The sequence below is a fragment of the Anastrepha obliqua genome, chromosome 3 (genome assembly GCF_027943255.1).
Source record: "Anastrepha obliqua isolate idAnaObli1 chromosome 3, idAnaObli1_1.0, whole genome shotgun sequence".
NCBI classification, from domain to species: Eukaryota; Metazoa; Arthropoda; class Insecta; order Diptera; family Tephritidae; genus Anastrepha; species Anastrepha obliqua.
This window is the reverse complement of record NC_072894.1, coordinates 21546899-21563983: the sequence shown is the minus strand read 5'-3', so window position 1 is coordinate 21563983 and position 17085 is coordinate 21546899. Positions and strand designations below refer to the sequence as shown.

The 17085-nt window shown below is 38.6% G+C and overlaps 1 protein-coding gene across 1 annotated transcript; it reads right to left on the bottom strand.

The window, feature by feature from the left end:
- Positions 1–13997: 13997 nt before the first annotated feature.
- Positions 13998–16712, bottom strand: LOC129240719 (uncharacterized). Its single transcript, XM_054876689.1, has 2 exons — positions 16625–16712; positions 13998–15525 (listed from the first exon to the last, which is right to left on the bottom strand). Exon 2 carries the CDS (start codon positions 15138–15140, stop codon positions 13998–14000), a length of 1143 nt encoding a protein of 380 aa, XP_054732664.1. The 5' UTR covers positions 15141–15525; positions 16625–16712.
- Positions 16713–17085: the final 373 nt, after the last annotated feature.

Below are 17085 nucleotides of genomic sequence, written 5' to 3'. Positions count from 1 at the left end.
AACCTAAAACTTTATAAGGCTCTCATAATACCCCTCCTAACGGATGGCGCAGAAGCTTGGGCGATGACAACATCCGATGATGCGTCTCTTGGAGTATTTGAGAGAATGATTCTCCGGAAGATTTTTGGACTTTTGCACGTTAGCAACGGCGAGTATCGCAGACAATAGAACGATGAGCTGTATGAGCCTCACATCGACATAGACATAGTGCAGCTATGGCTGGGTCATGTCGTCAAAAAGTATATAAGCGCTCGGGCACTAAAAGTATTCGTTGTGGTACCCGCTGCTGGTAGCAGAGGAAAAGAAAAGTCTCATCTGCGTTGGAAAGGTCAGGTGGAGAAGGACTTGGCTTCACTTGGTGTGTCCAACTGACGCTGGTTAGCTCGTGAAAAAAACGAGTTGGTGTGATTTGTTAAACTCGGCCAAAATCGCTCAAGCGGGTATCGCATCAATCAAGAATAAGACAATTTCGCCCGCACAGATTGGGAGTTAAGCTTAAAAAGTAGATAATCTGCTTATACCATATGTCAACCTACTATAACGCAGTTTTTAAGAAATCCCGTGTGTGAAGCAAATACACATCCATCCTCCAGCTTATATGACCAAGCGTTGAAATTTGAAAATAATTACGGAATCTATATTTGCAACAGAAATAGGCGTTAAGTTGGCTTTTCACAAAACTTTATGCAGATATGTGTCACAATAATATTACATGGACTCACAGCGGACTATCTTCCTCAGATCAATTTTCATTCACAGCACAAAACAAAACAATAAATCGTTCGTGTGGCAAACCTCTCTTTGAAAAAATTTGAGACGATTTTATCCCTTCCCCCGTATGCCAGATTAGCATGACCAGCAGTTTTTTTTATAGATAAAATGTGAATAAATATATGCCTTTCTATTGCAACTATTCTAGTGAAGCTATTGCCAATTGAGGGCTCAAAGTTGGTTTTATTTGTTGACCGCACATTTTCTAAATATTTCGCCAACTTAGTCATTCTAAATTACAAAATACCTCGCTGTATAAATAAATAATGGCTTGCTTCCTTTAAATTTTCTCAAAACACATTTGCTGGCCTTGAGAGCTATCACGAGTATCTGCTATTCTTTTCACAACTACGCTTAGCCCTACTTTATTTTATTTTGTTTGGTTCCCAATTTCATTCATAAAAATCCACATATGCACACACGCATATACTCGTGCATATATTTGTAAACATATCAGCATTCAGCGAGTGGACAAATAAATCTGAATGATGAAAATACTTAATTGAAGCTAATAAATAGTAATAAAAAACCCACAAAGATGGTTGTGAATAGAATCTCTACAATGAATCATCAAACAATTTCCAAGAAATTAGTAAGCTGGGCTTTTCACACGCTTTAAAAAACTAGCGCCGAGCTCTTTTTTTACATTTAACACATTTAATGAAAGGTTGAGCTTGACCAACGTCACAGCGGTGGCGTGTTTCTCCGATGCAGCTATCACACGAGTCACGCGTGCTCATATGCCCAATATATTCACTCCCATGTACGTGCACACACATACGTTAGTAGCGTCATCGTTGAGCTTTCATTCATGTTTATTTTTATTTTAAGTTCCTCTCCCGTTGGCGGTTTTGTCCATGTCCACATGTCAGCAAGTGTCTCGTCTAGCTGCATGGCTAACGCATGACTCGCTCGGAATGCCACCAGCAGACAAGCTTACGCGTACGTATGTACGTAGTTAATATGTAACAGCGTATATTCTTTCATGACTTTCGCCCAAACCACCGCTGACTCATCATCAAGTGCGCAAAGCGACGATGGCAGGTCGAGTGAAGTGCGGCGTGAGACCGACCAGGCGCGAGTCACACTCTCACAGCAACAAGCCAATCAACCAAACGCCCTATTGCAACGCCACTTGATCATGCCAATTGACTGCGCCACAGCAGAAAATTAGTGGAGGCCTGGCGCAACAATTCACCGCAATACAATTTTAAATCAAAATCTTTGGCCATGAGTCACTGGAGCTGCACGAGCTGCAGGCTGGTTCCGTTTGAAGAGACCAAGCGCTCAGCTTTATTGCCGTCTTGGCCGATAATCAACCACTGAATATGAATTTTTCTCATGTATGCTGCTTTAAACACAGACGTTTGCAAATACTAACATGCACACATACATACAGAAATGCAGGAGCTTCATAGGCGGGCATGACGAATTTCTCACGTTTCTCGCACGCTCGTGATAATAACTTGGCTGAAAGGGACGACCGTGACAGCCACACCGGCGTACACGGATCAAAAGAAATTTGTGAACTGAAGCTGAGAAAACATCCGGTATTTGAATATGCGTTTTAAGGAATGTGTAAAACAGTGATGCCCAATGGAGGATGCACAATTCCCTTTAAACTTATCGAAAGTTTTAAAGGGGCAGGATTTAGAGCGCTTTTTATTCGCAAACAAGTGATTTAAAACTAAGTGAAAAAAGTGAAAGAAAAAGAAATTAATCAAATTAATCGTCTTTTGAAAAACACTAATACGAGGGCTGTCTCATATATTTTGCGCCCAATAATAAAAACAGTTAAATAATAATGAAAATGGCTTTATTGTTTTTTAAAATATTATTCTTTGAAGTTAATACACTTTTGCATTCGGATGATGGATTACTAAAACAAAATTATGAGGGAAGCTTCGGCTTTTCATCGGCAGTTCGCACACCCGTCCAATCAGTAGTTGTTTAGACGGCAACGAAGTTACATTGTGTTCATTTTTTCCGTGTATCACTAACACATTCAGGACTGTGTCCCAATACGATCAGTGGGATCATTTAAAGGGCGCTAGGCGAGCTTAACTTTCGAGCTACAGTCTGTGACCTAAGTTTAAACGCGCGTAAAACAGAACTCATGCTATTTACAACCAGATATAAGGTACCAATTTTTACTCTACCAAATATTAAGGGACAAACCCTCTCATTTTCAACTTACGGGTAATTCTGAACTCCAAACTTAGCTGGAAATTAAACATTGAAGAACGGGTCGAGAAAGTAGAAATCGCTTTATATGCCTGTTAACGTATGCTAGGAAGAAGATGGGGTCTTCAACCCAAGTATACATTATGGTTGTATAAGGCGGTTTACAACCAATTTTAACGTATGACTCGGTGGTTTGATGGAAAGCTCTAGAGAGAGAACACATCAAATTACTTGGCAGAATACAAAGATCGGCCTGTGCAATAACAGTCGGTACAGTCAGACCATGTCCTAGGGAGGCCCTGAACGCACTGACACATGTTATTTCGGTAGATCTACATATCAAGAAAATGGCAACAATGAGTGAGGAAAAAACTTATGGTCATGCCACTCTATTACTGCGACAAACCCAGTTTACCTCGAAGAGGACTGACTACATCGTCACGACGGTAACATTCAGTAGAAATTTTATCACTCTCTTTCCATCTAGGAAAGAATGGAATAAGGGATTCTCACTAAACAAATTCGACACTACAGTCTATGCAGATGGCAGTAAAATGGATTGTGGTATTGGAGCTGGTATATATTCTCATAGACTTAAAATTGGAAAATCTGTGCGCCTCCCTAATGCTTGCAGTGTCTTTCAGGCGGAAGTACTGACAATTGGGGAAGCTTGTAGGCTACTAATCGCAGATCCCTCTTTTAAGGGCAGTATCGCTATTCTTTCGGATAGCCAAGCTGCAATCCAGGCACTGGGTTCAGCTACAACAACCTCTAAAGTGGTGGAACAAAGCAGGACTAGGTGGTAAGGCTTGAGCGAAAACCATAAAGTTACCTTAATCTGGGTCTTGGGACATAGGAGCATCGAAGGTAATGAAAAAGCGGATGAACTGGCAAGAAGAGGATCTGTCATGAATAACGCTCTTGCAGAATCCACCATTAGGTACAGTCAAGAGTGCAATTTCCCTAAAATACCTCCGAATCGCGGATTGTAGATGGAGAGACTAGACGAAATGCAAAATCAGCAGAACGTTATGGCCCACCTACAACCTCAAACAATCGTCAATATTGTTAAGCATGAAACGACGGGACGCCTTTAGACTACCGGCAGTCATAACTGGCTTTTAGTCTGTGGGGGGACAAGCAGCTAAAATGGGCATCCCTCACAACACATACTGTCGCAGTTGCAAACAAACGGAGAAAAAGGAAACAATCTTCCGTTTCCTCTGCGAATGCCCTGCCCTATACGGTGCGGAAGCGCTAGTTGTATTCTGAAATAATCACCAATTAACCCTCTAGTGCATATAACCGCCTACAGGCGGGCAACACTTAAAAGCAAAAAAAAAATAAACTAAAAACAGAAAGTGGTTTTTTGTTTGTCATGCAGCTTACACGATTCATATTCTTCAGTTTACCCTTGATCGTAAAAGCTGCATGTGCTCATATTACAAAAATTTTGCAAGTGGAATTAAAAGAAGTGATCAAATAACTGAAAAAAGTATTTTTTTGAGAAGGTGTTTTTGTGAGACTTCCTAAGAAGTGCCCTATTGGAATATTGAGTTAAAAAAATATTTGGTAAGTAGATTGAGAAGTGTAGAGTGAGATAAAGTCCTCTCCAAGTTTTTTTTTATGTACATTGCGCCACTGTGTGCTTCACGCTGCAACCGTCTACAGGAGGCCGTATGCAGTGCGTTCAAAAAAAATGTTCAGTTATTTTGAACTTCCAGTTCACATATTATGCTGATTTATATTTTTTATCACTAGAAAAATGTCGCGGTGGGGACGCAAATGCAAATACGACTTGTCGAAGATGTCAGATGAGGAGTTCAACGACTTTATGGACTTTTGCGAAAACAGTGATGAGGAAATTGAAGGCGATGATTTCGATAGTGACAACGACGTGAATGACCCAGATTTTGTGGTCCCCAATCAAAATGATTCCTTTCTACAAGAAACAGCAAACAACATTTCTGTATCTGATCTTTCTCTTTCCCGCGGAATTTATTCGCTTGGAACTTTTCGAGCCAACCGTGTGAAAAACTGTAAGCTATCTGCCGATGAACAGCTAGTGGTGAAAAAAGCTCCTCGTGGATATTTGGAGGATTTCGTTGCCACCGCATTTGGAGTAGATATTTCTACTGTTGTTTGGAAGGACAGCAAACCAGTTCGTTTAGCGTCAACGTATGCAGGTGTGCAGCCATTTAACTCGAATAATCCGAGCGACCGAAACACATTGTCCCGTCGCTATAACCGCAATAGAAAACAGTATGAATATGTGAGCTGTCCAAACATTGCTAAGAATACAACCGGCACATGGGCGGAGTGGACTTGATGGACAGTCTAATTGGTCACTACAAAATTTGCATGAAGACTCGTAAATGGCCATCTCGTATATTTCACCATGTTATCGACTTGGCAATAGTGAATGCTTACGTTTTATACCATCGTATCAATCGTGAAAAACGTCAGCGTGTCGAGCTTCCACGATTTCGGGAAGAAATCGCCGAAACTCCCCTGCTCATATCGGAAACGAAAAAATTTGGTCGCCCCACTACGGCAGAAAAACAAGCCGAAGAAGTACCAAATGGAAGCAAGTTACTGTACCTACCACCACCCAATATAAGGTATGATTGTCTCAATCAATGGCCAAATTTCTGCGATAAAAGTAGTAAACGTCAATGTCGTAACAAGCCATGTAAATCGGAGACTCAAGTTTATTGCGAAAAATGCAACATACCACTTTGCATGTCTGTCAAAAAATCATGTTTTAAGGAATTTCATGCTGAATAAAGGACATTTTTGAAGATATGGTGGGAAGTTATTTCTAAGTAAATGTATATGTACATATATTCGTTCTTCTTAGACTTTGAACCAAACTTAACAATTTGTATACTATTTTATCTATTACTTTAATTTTTATAAATAAACGTTTTCTGTTTACTTGTTTAAGTGGTATTGTATTTTTAGTAATTTTTTTAAGCTACCTGCATAAGACCGTCCAGAGGCGGGGTGCTAATTTCCAGGGCCACAGAGCGAATTCGGGTCGTACAAATAAAAATAATATTATATTTATGTTTTATGGCCTCTAATTAGTACAAAACATAATTTTATTATAAAAAATATTTTCTATGCACTAGAGGGTTAAACCAACGAACCAACACATTCTTAGTTTTTTCGTAAACAAACCGATACTTAGTTCGTGCTAAGTCAGCCCAACGGCCGATTCTGTCGAATTTGCTAAGAGCCGCCTTACGGTCTGATATTGGCTACACCATAAACATTTTTTCACCACGGTTTGAATAAATTTTCAAAGCATTTTTGCCACTCGGAAGCGGGTACCTCCAAAAAGTGCTGTTTAAAGGCTTCAACAACTTCTTCAGGCATTAAAAACCGTTTAACGCGCATTTTATTTTTGATGTTCGGGAGCAAAAAAAATTAATTAGGTGACAAGTAAAGACTGTAAGGCGGATAACCCACTAATTTAATCTTGTGAATGCTGAAAAAGGCTCCCGTGTGAGCCGATACTTGTCTTGGGGAAGGATGATTCGCCTTCGGCGATTGATTTTCCTAAATTCTTTAAAACTTCTGACAAACAAATGATTTTGTACCACTCAGAATTGACTGTTTTAAGTTCCTCTAGCGGTACAATTACGATGTGAGCAGATTTTTCGAAGAAGTAGGCGACCATTTACCTTGGGGTGCTTCTTCAGCAAACAACTTAAAAAAAAGCTTTTTTGAAAACTTTCTTGAACTAAAAATATGCCCAATTTAAAGAGAATTATAAAAAATTATAAAAGAAAGAAAGTTATAAAAAAAAGAAATATTAAATTCATTTTTTTTACAATATTTTTGGTATCATTTTTTGAATTTTTCTGAAGAAAAACTAATAACGCTCGGTAAACATTTTGTACCAAATAAAAGGAAAAGAAATAATTTTTTTCGCTTTCGGATCGGGTACGACGGCCTCTTTGGCAGCTTTATTAGCCTCCTAGGCATAGAACAGCTAAAACCTCTTTTCCGCAAGACTCGGCAATCTCGTTTCCTGCACTCTCGCAGTGGCACGGTGGATAATACTATGTCACTATGTCGTTGCCAAAAACTGAAGAGTATCGTCGCATTCTCGTACTAGAACCTCCGACTGAAACACAGTACGCCGCATGCATCGTAATAAAGAGGTGAATGACATCTCCATAAGGATGATAGATTACCAGGTTCTATTTAGCTATGGTGAAAAAGAAAATTCTGAGAGGAACTGTGGCTACCACCTCACAGGGGATTCCATTTCATATGTGCTCACACACTCGCTTGATCGATCATTGTTCAGACGGCAAAGAAGTTGGTTGATTCCAGCAGCTGATTCTGTCAAATTCACTCTCAACCGAGAAACGGTCTCTTAAAGAACTCACCCTTGAAAACTTTACATCATGACAGCTCCATATAAGAGTGTACTTTGCGCTCTTTCCCTTATCCATTTTTCATCCATCTGTACACCAAAAGGGCTTTTAATATTGTAAAAAATTACTAATTTATTTCTTTCTTGGCCTGCAACTACGATTAAGAGTTGCCTGTCAAAACAGATATTTCTAAGTCATTGAGTTAGAAATCTGCCACCATCCGGCCCAGTAATGCTCCCCAAAATACCTGTTAGTTATTTACTTTCTGGTAATGTGGCATGACCGATTTCGCCGAATGGGTTGGTGCGTGACTATCAATACATGAAAAACATCAGCTAGAAATTCTTTGAAAAATGTTTGACCGCTGTGTTGTTTTCCTCTCGACTATCCCTATTATCTGCGTTTACTAGATTAGTCTAAAGTCTAAAAAAACGTAGAAAATCAGCACACGTGGCCTATGACCCCAACTAATTGAAGGACTTGGGAACTTATTTCAAAATTTTCTGATTAGGCAAAGCATTTGCTATACCAAACGAGACTCAATTTCCCATCTATACCAAATAATAATAATATTTATTATGCACTACAGGTACGAGTACATAAGTACTATGTAAATATTTACAACATCTTAAAATGTACCTGCTATGAATAGGTAAAACTAAGTTTTTAATCTACTTGTGAATGCCAAAAAATCCCCAATTGTATAATTGACGCGTGACATATTATTTATGCTGATTAACCCTTTCGCCCCCTTTGCTTTGAGCTCCAAACTTTTCTGACTTGTATTCATATTATATTTATTTTAGAATTATATACACACAATTTCAAGTCGTCGGGCCCACCTAGTTGGCCACTATAGAATATCACTTGGGAGTAAATTTGGGCAATGGTTGTATAAAATTAGCGCGAAACAGTATTTCTTTGCATGAATATTTAATTGAACGTTCGCTAAAAACGATCTCATTTACACAGTTAACATTTTTGTTATAATTATTGGAAAAAACTTGCGTATTAAAAAACTCTTGCTGAATTCTGGTAAAACTGTAGAGTGGCTTTTAAACAATGAATTTGCTAAATGTTTCACACACGAGTTACAATTTTATCGCGCTTAAGTCAGAGACCAGGGAGTACTACCCAACAATCCGGCATGCACGAGCAATGGAACAACATTTCTCGGTCTCTACGTACCGCCGTCGAAGAAGAAATCGGATTCCGGAGAGCCCGAAAGAACAATTGGCACGACGAGGAATGTCATGCTGCCGCTATAGTGCCACGCTGCAATCGGGCGCAACGCGTGGGATCGCTACTGAGAACTTAAAAAGGAAGAGAGACGTATTATAAGGTAAGGTGCATGCATCAGCTTCTATGCAAAATATGGTCAGATGAAAGCATGTCTGCCAATTGGAACTTAAGTTTGCTCTGCCCAATCCATAAGAAGGGCGATCCTGCAATCTGTGCCAATTACCGCGGGATTAGTCTTCTAAATATCGCCTATAAGGTCCTAGCGAGCGTATTGTGTGAAAGGCTGAAGCCCACCATCAACCAACTGATTGGACGTTATCAGTGTGGTTTTAGACCTGGAAAGTCCACCATCGACTAGATATTCACAATACGCCAAGTCTTGGAAAAAAACTCATAAAAGGAGAATCGACACACACCATCTTTTCGTCGACTTCAAAGCTGCATTTGACAGTACGGAAAGGAGTTACTTGTATGCCGCGATGTCTGAATTTGGTATCACCGCAAAGCTAACACGGCTATGCAAGATGACGTTGCTCAATATCAGCAGCGTCCTCAGAATTGGGAAGGACCTCTCCGAGCCGTTTGATACCAAACGAGGTTTTGGAGGGGATCGTACGAGCCGCAAAACTTAATCGCTCAGGCACAATATTTAACAATGGTTAAAGAAGCAAAGCGAATGGGTCTGGTGGTGAACGAGGAAAAAACGAAGTACCTCCTGTCATCAAACAAGTAGTCGGCGCACTTACATATCGGCACCCACGTCACGGATGGCAGTTATGATTTTGAGGTTGTAAAAGACTTCGTTTATTTAGGAACCAGCATTAACACCGATAACAATGTCGGCATTAAATCCAGCGTAGAATCTTTCTTGGAAATAAATGCTATTTTGGAGTAAGTAGGTAATTGAGTAGAAAGGTCTCCTCTCGACGAACAAAACTAACAGTATATAAGGCGCTCATCCGCCCTAACGCATGGCGCAGAAGCTTGGACGATGACAACACCCGATTAGGCGTCCACTCGAGTGTTTGAGAGTTTCAAGGTTTTTAATTATAATTTCTAGAAATGATTTTGGTATACAGTTTATATTTTATTAAATTTTAGTCCACTAAAGTGCAACTTTGTTAGCTGAGAAGTTCCATTCATTTTTTTTAAATTTCCGCATTTGTGATATTGAGGAAATGCGCAACACCGTCGGGGGAAAAAACGGATTTTTCATCAACTTAAAACTTTCACTTTGCAACTAAAATGTAAACAGCTTTGAAGCTGCATAACATTTTTTTTAAATTCTATTTTAAACTCATAGAATTGCAATGAAAAACATGTAGAGTTTTTCTCATTTGGGCATACAACAGGAAATTTTGGTATATATTTTTCAGTTTTCATTAGACAATAGGCTATACTTTTATAAGAAATAATGAACATTACAAAAACAAAAAAATGCTCGAAACTGGTCAAAATGTTAAAGAGCTACAATTTTATCGCGGGTTGTGCTTAGTGTACCATTTCAAACCATATTTACTATGTATAACAAGTACTTATATATGGTTGTATGCATGTACGTGTAAGTAATTAATAGCGCAAATAAATATCAAAACTTAGTTAGAATTAATAAAACACAACATAACCAACCAAATAATCACAAAAAACCGGCAATAGCAGTTTTATGAGAAGCGCTGACAGGAAAGCAGAGTGGCGTAAGCAACAGTTTGAAATCGGCAGTAAAATAATGACATGAATAATTCTCATCAAGTGCTAAATGTGCTAAACATACATAACTAATAAAAACGCAATGTGGTTTGCAGTCACAAAATTTAATAGTCAATTTTTATTTATTTTTGCGATTTAACTGAAAGTAGGAAATCGTGGAAATTTAAAAATAAACAGTAAAGTCACTACTTAAACCCTAATCGATATAAATGTTACTATGTATGAGTGTAAAGATGAGAATCCCGAAATTACGAGATTCCGTTACGGCAGTGATTTTAAGTTCCGAAAAAATATTGTTTTTGTATTTCATTAAGTTTGCAGTGATTTTAAGTTCCGAAAAAATATTTTTTTTATTTCAATTTATTTCATTAAGTTCCGAAAAAATATATTTTTTTTAATTTCAATTTATTTAATTAAAGTTTGGAGTGATTTTAACCCCTTAGCCTACACGATATCTACCAATTGCGCGAGCTATAATACGCAAGAAATTCGTTCGCGCGCCGTGCCATTCAACTGTTCAGCCGTGTACCCGAACTGGCGCAAAGTGTATACTTTTCGTAACATATATATTTCAATGCAACGAAAGGAATTGTGAAATAATAAACAATGTTTAGGTACAAATAGTAATTTTAAGATGTCTAGGAAGTAATCATAATCAATTGCTCACAAAGTCTTTACCACGAGTCAGACTCGTTGTTTTCGCTTATGGCACAAATTCTTTACCACGAGTCAGACTCGTGGCTATAGGCTAAAGGGTTAAGTTCCGAAAAACTATTTTTTTTTATTTCAATTTATTTCATTGAATTTGCAGTGATTTTCAGTTCCGAAAAAATGTTTTTTTTTTTAATTTCAATTTATTTCATTAAGTTTGCAGTGATTTTATGTTCCGAAAAAATATTTTTTTTAGTTTGAATTTATTTTTAAAGTTTGCAGAGATTTTAAGTCCCAAATTTTTTTTTTTTTTTAATTTCAATTTATTTTACTAAAATTTGCATAGTTACTTGTCTTTCGGTTGGCGAGATAACTTTTTAGTTTGATTTAGAATTGAATTTTATTGAAAGAAAGTTCTCATTGTCCAAAAAAACGTTCTTTTCTCCAATTTTTCAAGATCCAGATCTTTAATAGTTTCCTAGTTTTAATCACATAAATATGACTTTTCCTTTTTGACTCCTTCCGAATAATAGGAAACCAACCAGACAATCAGCCAACCAGCCAACTACCTGCCATAGCAGCCTCGCGACGGCAAACTACTCAAGCAACCTGATTTAGAAGAAAATGGACACGTGGAAAATTGCAGAAAAAAGAGCGCAAAACAAAATTTACAAAGCAAATAAAAATTAAAGCGAAACCAAGGCAAAAAAGCATTAAAAATAGTTGAGAAAATAGATAGAACAGGATGCTAACTATTTTGCTGAAGACAGAGTAGATTTAGAAGTGAGTAGCCTTAAGCATAGGTAGGTAGGGTGGCTGTCGCAACGACACACTTAGATCTTTCGCAGGTCCATTGTGATACCACTGGAGCTTATCCTTACCCTATGGGTTCCTTTTGAAACCATCCGGTAGCTTTAATATTCGAGCAAAACTTCGTTAGTTTTTTAGATGCGCTATGCCCGCTACATCAGTTACAAATGCCGTATCAAGAGTGCGCAACCACCTCATAGCTAAGCTTCCACACTCACATAAAAGGTGTCTAACTGTTTCCTCTTCTTTTGTATTAAGACAGCTTCTACAGAAATCGAAGTACGGGAGTCCTAACCTTCTAGTGTGGCTGCCTATTAAGCATCCATAGCATAATTTGTGCGCTCTAGAGAAACACCTTTCAAGTGCAGTAGTGAAAGAGGTTGCTGATGCTGTGCAAGAATTTAGGGTAAAGCTCGAGAGTTCACTTCTCACGTCACTACGCTTTGCCTTCAGTTGGTCGGTCGGTCAGCCACTATGTGTTGGGAAAAACCAGACAGAAGCAAGGAAACAAACTAAAAGTACTAAGCATGCAAAGTATTATGTATAATATATAGTCCATGCATACAATGGTGGCTTGAAAAGTTAATACTCCCGCCAGCCATTTCTTCAAATTGGGAAACTAATAGTAGTTCGAGGTTTCCGAGGAAACCAAGTCTGGTGAATAGGGAGGATGTCAAACGATTTGGAAGCCCATTAATTTTGTGACCACAACTGCTGAGGCGTGAGCTGGCGCGTTGTCGTGATGGAAAAGGAAAATCACTCAAATTTCTAGATTACAACGCATACCAAACACAAAGAAATTGACCGGCCTGGTTGAAACTTAGTGTGAGTTCCTATAAATGATGCTACTAACTAAACATAGCTTCGATATGCGCCAGTAGTGCCATCTCTCTGACTTTCCACACACATTTCAAATGACCCTCTTAAGATAGACCGAAACAAATTATGTGACAAGTACCAAAGGCTTTGCTTTCTGCAGGTTTTTCCTTACCGACTCCGAATGTAAACTCAGCCCCAGCACCTCAAAGTTTGCAGATATTCCGACTTAAAAGTGTAAAAATCATGTTTTTGCTATATTTGAGGTTATGTAGCATCAAGAGATAATACCAGCCAACCCCTCTAAGCCGATTCAATTAATTTGATGTTGAAATATCGTCTATTGAGCTTATGAAATATAATGTTAAATTACTCGCTTTGTCTGATGTTACCCATTTTTCGCACATCGACGAATTCGCCAAACTCTAAAAATTCATTCTAAGAAAAAATATTTTGTTTACGCATCAAAATAGGCTAACATAGAAGGGAGAGAAAACGACGAGAACTTGTTTTTGCTAATAAACTGAATTATTATTGAATTGGGTGAGATAGTAGTGCTCATGTACAAGGTGGCGCAAAATTAATCATCCAATTTTATTTTGAATAACTAAAAAAACAAAAAATGTTTTGAGTGATAGAATCTTCTATCAATCTTTCCATAGGGTGATTAGTTCTATGCCACCTTGTAGTAGGTGATTAAAGTTCTCAGATTTTTCCCTCCTGACGATGGGAGTAGAAGCCGTACGCCTTCAGCTTTTTGCTGGACACTATCCAATGGCGAATAAATCTTTTTCCAATGAGTTGCAAATGGTTTCCCCTTATTAGCGTTGCCGTAAGGCCAAAATAATTCGTAAAAGTGTAAACAGGAACCAGATTTCTGCAGATGAGCTACATTTCGCTGACCTGTATTTTTTCGATTGTTATTCAGATTGTTGTTGTTGGAGCGGTAAGCTAATCACCTAGCCTATCAGAAATTAAAAACAGATTAACAAAACCAGCGCAAAACTGAGTCTTGTCGAGGCCCTATGCTCCTGAGGGCAGTGAACAAGGAAAAAAAATCAGTATTGCTGGCGAAAATCTCGAAAAATGCAATCTATTCCACCGAATAATCCCGCATTATTTGTTTAAATGCGACTATTTAAATATTCGACCACATACAAGGTGACGCAGTATTAATCACCCTAAGGTTTATAATTGCTCCAAATGGCGTTGTAAGACAATCATATTAGACACGTGTAAGCTAGAAAGGCTCAGTATACAAACAGGCAAGCCATGGAGCGCGTAAAGGTCAAAATGAAGATTTCCATCACTCAAAATAAATTTTTTGGTTTAGCAAAAAAAAATTTTTTTTTATTTAGGTAAAAAGTTATTCAGAAACAAAATTGGCGATTACTTTTGCGCCACCTTGGATGCACATATAATTTATTAACTCATATTACTTTTGCATCTCACCTTAGTAAAGGGCTGCACATGACTGATTGGAAATGGACGAATTGCGTAGTTGTCGTCTGTGCTCGAGTCTGCAGCTGTAATGATGACCTTCACTGGAGATCTCAAAATCTTCGGTGGCGTTGTTGTTGTTGTCGTTGGTACTGTTTTCGTTGTTGCAACTGATGCACAGTTTACTGCTGTCCGAGGTGCTGATAAGAACAAACTTTTGCTGCTGTCACTCGTTGAACGATTCTCGCCAACTCTGTACATTTTGTCATTGTTTTCCTCGCTTAGACAGACGTTTGAATGTTTACTTTTGCATTTGTTTTTGTTATTTTTGTTATTGCAATTGCCTTCACTATTCGCTTTACTATCACGCGCTTTAATAAGTTTCGCAAATTCTTGTTCTATCGTTGAGATTGTTGGCTTTTTCGACGCGGCTGCAGTTCCTGCAATGCTCGACATGGCTGTAGCCCTGCCTGGCATTGTTCTCACTACAATGGGTGTTGTTTTTGTTGCAGTCGGTAAAATATTTGTTTTCATATTTATCGCTTGTCGACTGGTTGTTTCAGTAGCTGTTATATTTCGTATTGTTGTTGCGCTGGCTTCGTGCCGGGATGATGACAGAATCGTTTTTGTGTGTATTGGTGTGACCGGCGTGGTTGTTGCTGATACTGGTAAAGATGATGCAGGCGTAGTGATTTTTTCTATTTCTGTTCTTACTTGTGCGGATGTTGGAGCGTTTGTTGTTGTTGTAGTTGCCAATTCTGTTGATTGTTCGGTCGTTTTGCTATTGATAGCGACAGCTGGCGTTGTTGTAGTTGTTGTCGACGTGGTTATGGGTGTTGTCGATGTTGTTGTTGCTGTTGTTGTTATTATGCAATCCTCTTCAATTGATGATCTTGCCTTGTCTGCTGATGCCGTATCTGCACCGGACTTTGATTTACGTGAAACGCAATTCAATGACATTCGTCGGCTGCCAGAACTCCTGAAGAATCCACTTGGTTTTCGGTTCTGACTTTGCACCACTTCACTTTTGTCGTTTTTATTGCTACTATTCGTTTTACTGGCACTGTTGTTGTCCGCAATTTGTAAAAATGAATTTTTACACCACAAATTACTCACACGATTGCCCATGCCGAAGCGCAGTTTACACCAAGCGACCCTCGAGTGGAGCAATGGCGTAAGTTTTTAATTTTTGATTTATCAGATAAGTCTCTTTTTTGCTGGATATTAACTTTGCCATGCAGAAATTACTAAATTATATTTTTTCACACTTCTTATTTTGCGTCACATTTTTCCCACATTTTTTTCAAGTAGAAGCCACAAACTAAACTCAAAAGCGTGCCAACAAATGTGTTTTGACGTTTTTGCGCCTTAAAATATGCACTTAGTGAGGTCACCGTGTGGCGCAATTTGCGTATATTTTAAATTAAACTGTGCACATCCACACATACATCAAATAGTGTTTTTTAAATTATGTTGCTTTTGAACTGTGGGTCAGCTTTTTTCATATTTTATTCTTTCGAAAATAGATTAAATTCAAAATTTCTCTTTTTCATAAATGCTAGTGAACACTATTTTTTTGTGTATATGTCTGTGCATATGCGTACATATGTCACTTGTGGGTTTGAACGTTAAGGTTTGTGCACTTATGGGTGGCGGCGTTAAAAATAATTGACGAACCGGCGCGAATCTCAATTCAGCAAATACTGAAATGGGAATTCTTTCAAAACCGCGCCACAAGTCACTCCGCTTGTTCAGCGTGCCAAGCATTCAGACGCTAACGTTCGTTTGCTAAGCAAACAGGCACAACCACACGCACACACATGCGCGCGAATACGAAGACCAAACACAAAAAAACAAAAAAAAAAGAAAAGACAACAATATTGTTGGAATATAGCAAGCTAGCAGTCAGCCAGCCAGTTAGCCTGTTAATGATACGACCAGCATTACGGCTGTTGGCCCACTCGACCGCACGGCGCTCCCACAGCCAATCCATTCGTTGTCGCACTAACACTTTGGATTTACATACATATCTACATACATATATGCATACGCAGCACACATACATACATATTTACGCGTACCTTGTTGTTGCTTCTATATCATCGATTTAGGTTTGTTTTGCTTTTCGTTTTCAGTTTTTTTTTTTTTTGCGTTCCTCCTCTGCTTTCATTAGCGTCTTCTTCTTTTCCATAACACGCAAATACTCGAAAATTTTCAAACAATAACAAAAGCAACTCCTCAAGCAATATCGCTAACGCCCGAACTATGAAATTATAATTCTTGGGTGGCACCTAACAACAGCGTAGCGCATACAAAGTGAAAAATTAGAATAAAATCAAAAGCAAAAAATAAAATTTTAATTGTCGAATAAATGTGCCATGAAAAATTGAATTCGAAATTCCAGTGGTGCCATTTGTTATGTCGGACACTGGCATAAAATGAATGCAGCAGTGCTTAGAAACGACGAATGTTAAACTGGTTGCGGTGGCGGCAGACTGCATAGTGCGAGGCATTGCGTGCGTGTGCGCTGCGCTTTGAGGTCAAAAGATCCCAGTCGCCAACCGTTATAACTGTGGTACCACTATAAATAGTTCTACTAATTGAGTGATTACTTCCTCAAGCACTTTGCATTGCACTGCCAAATAGCACCACCGCCATTAAAGCAACAAAGTTAACACTTCACACTACTTCGACTCCGATTTGCGTCAAACGAAAATACAAACTACAAAGCGCTGGAAAGGACGTCAAGTAGTGCAGGGTGTTTCAAGTTCGCGTTACTTTTTTCCCGAGTCAAGTTACAGACATTTCATTCACATGCATTGTAGTAGAGGATCTATGATTTATGAAGAATAAATGGTATTCTCCAAATGTCCATCGCATGCACGCTTTTAATGCGTTTTCACGAAAAAGAAATTCAGGGTTTGCAGGTTCGGGGTTTGAGAGAATTATCAATTATTTCCACTGCGTTTTTGACCGAAATTGTTTTTAAACTCTAATTCCATGAAGCCATACTTAAAGGTGATGTAAAATGTCTAAATTTCAGCCTATATCAGTCATCTTCTACTGAGCTACT

Coding starts and splice junctions, on each gene's coding strand:
- LOC129240719 (XM_054876689.1), bottom strand. CDS start 15,140: ATGGGCAATCGTGTGAGTAATTTGTGGTGTAAAAATTCATTTTTACAA.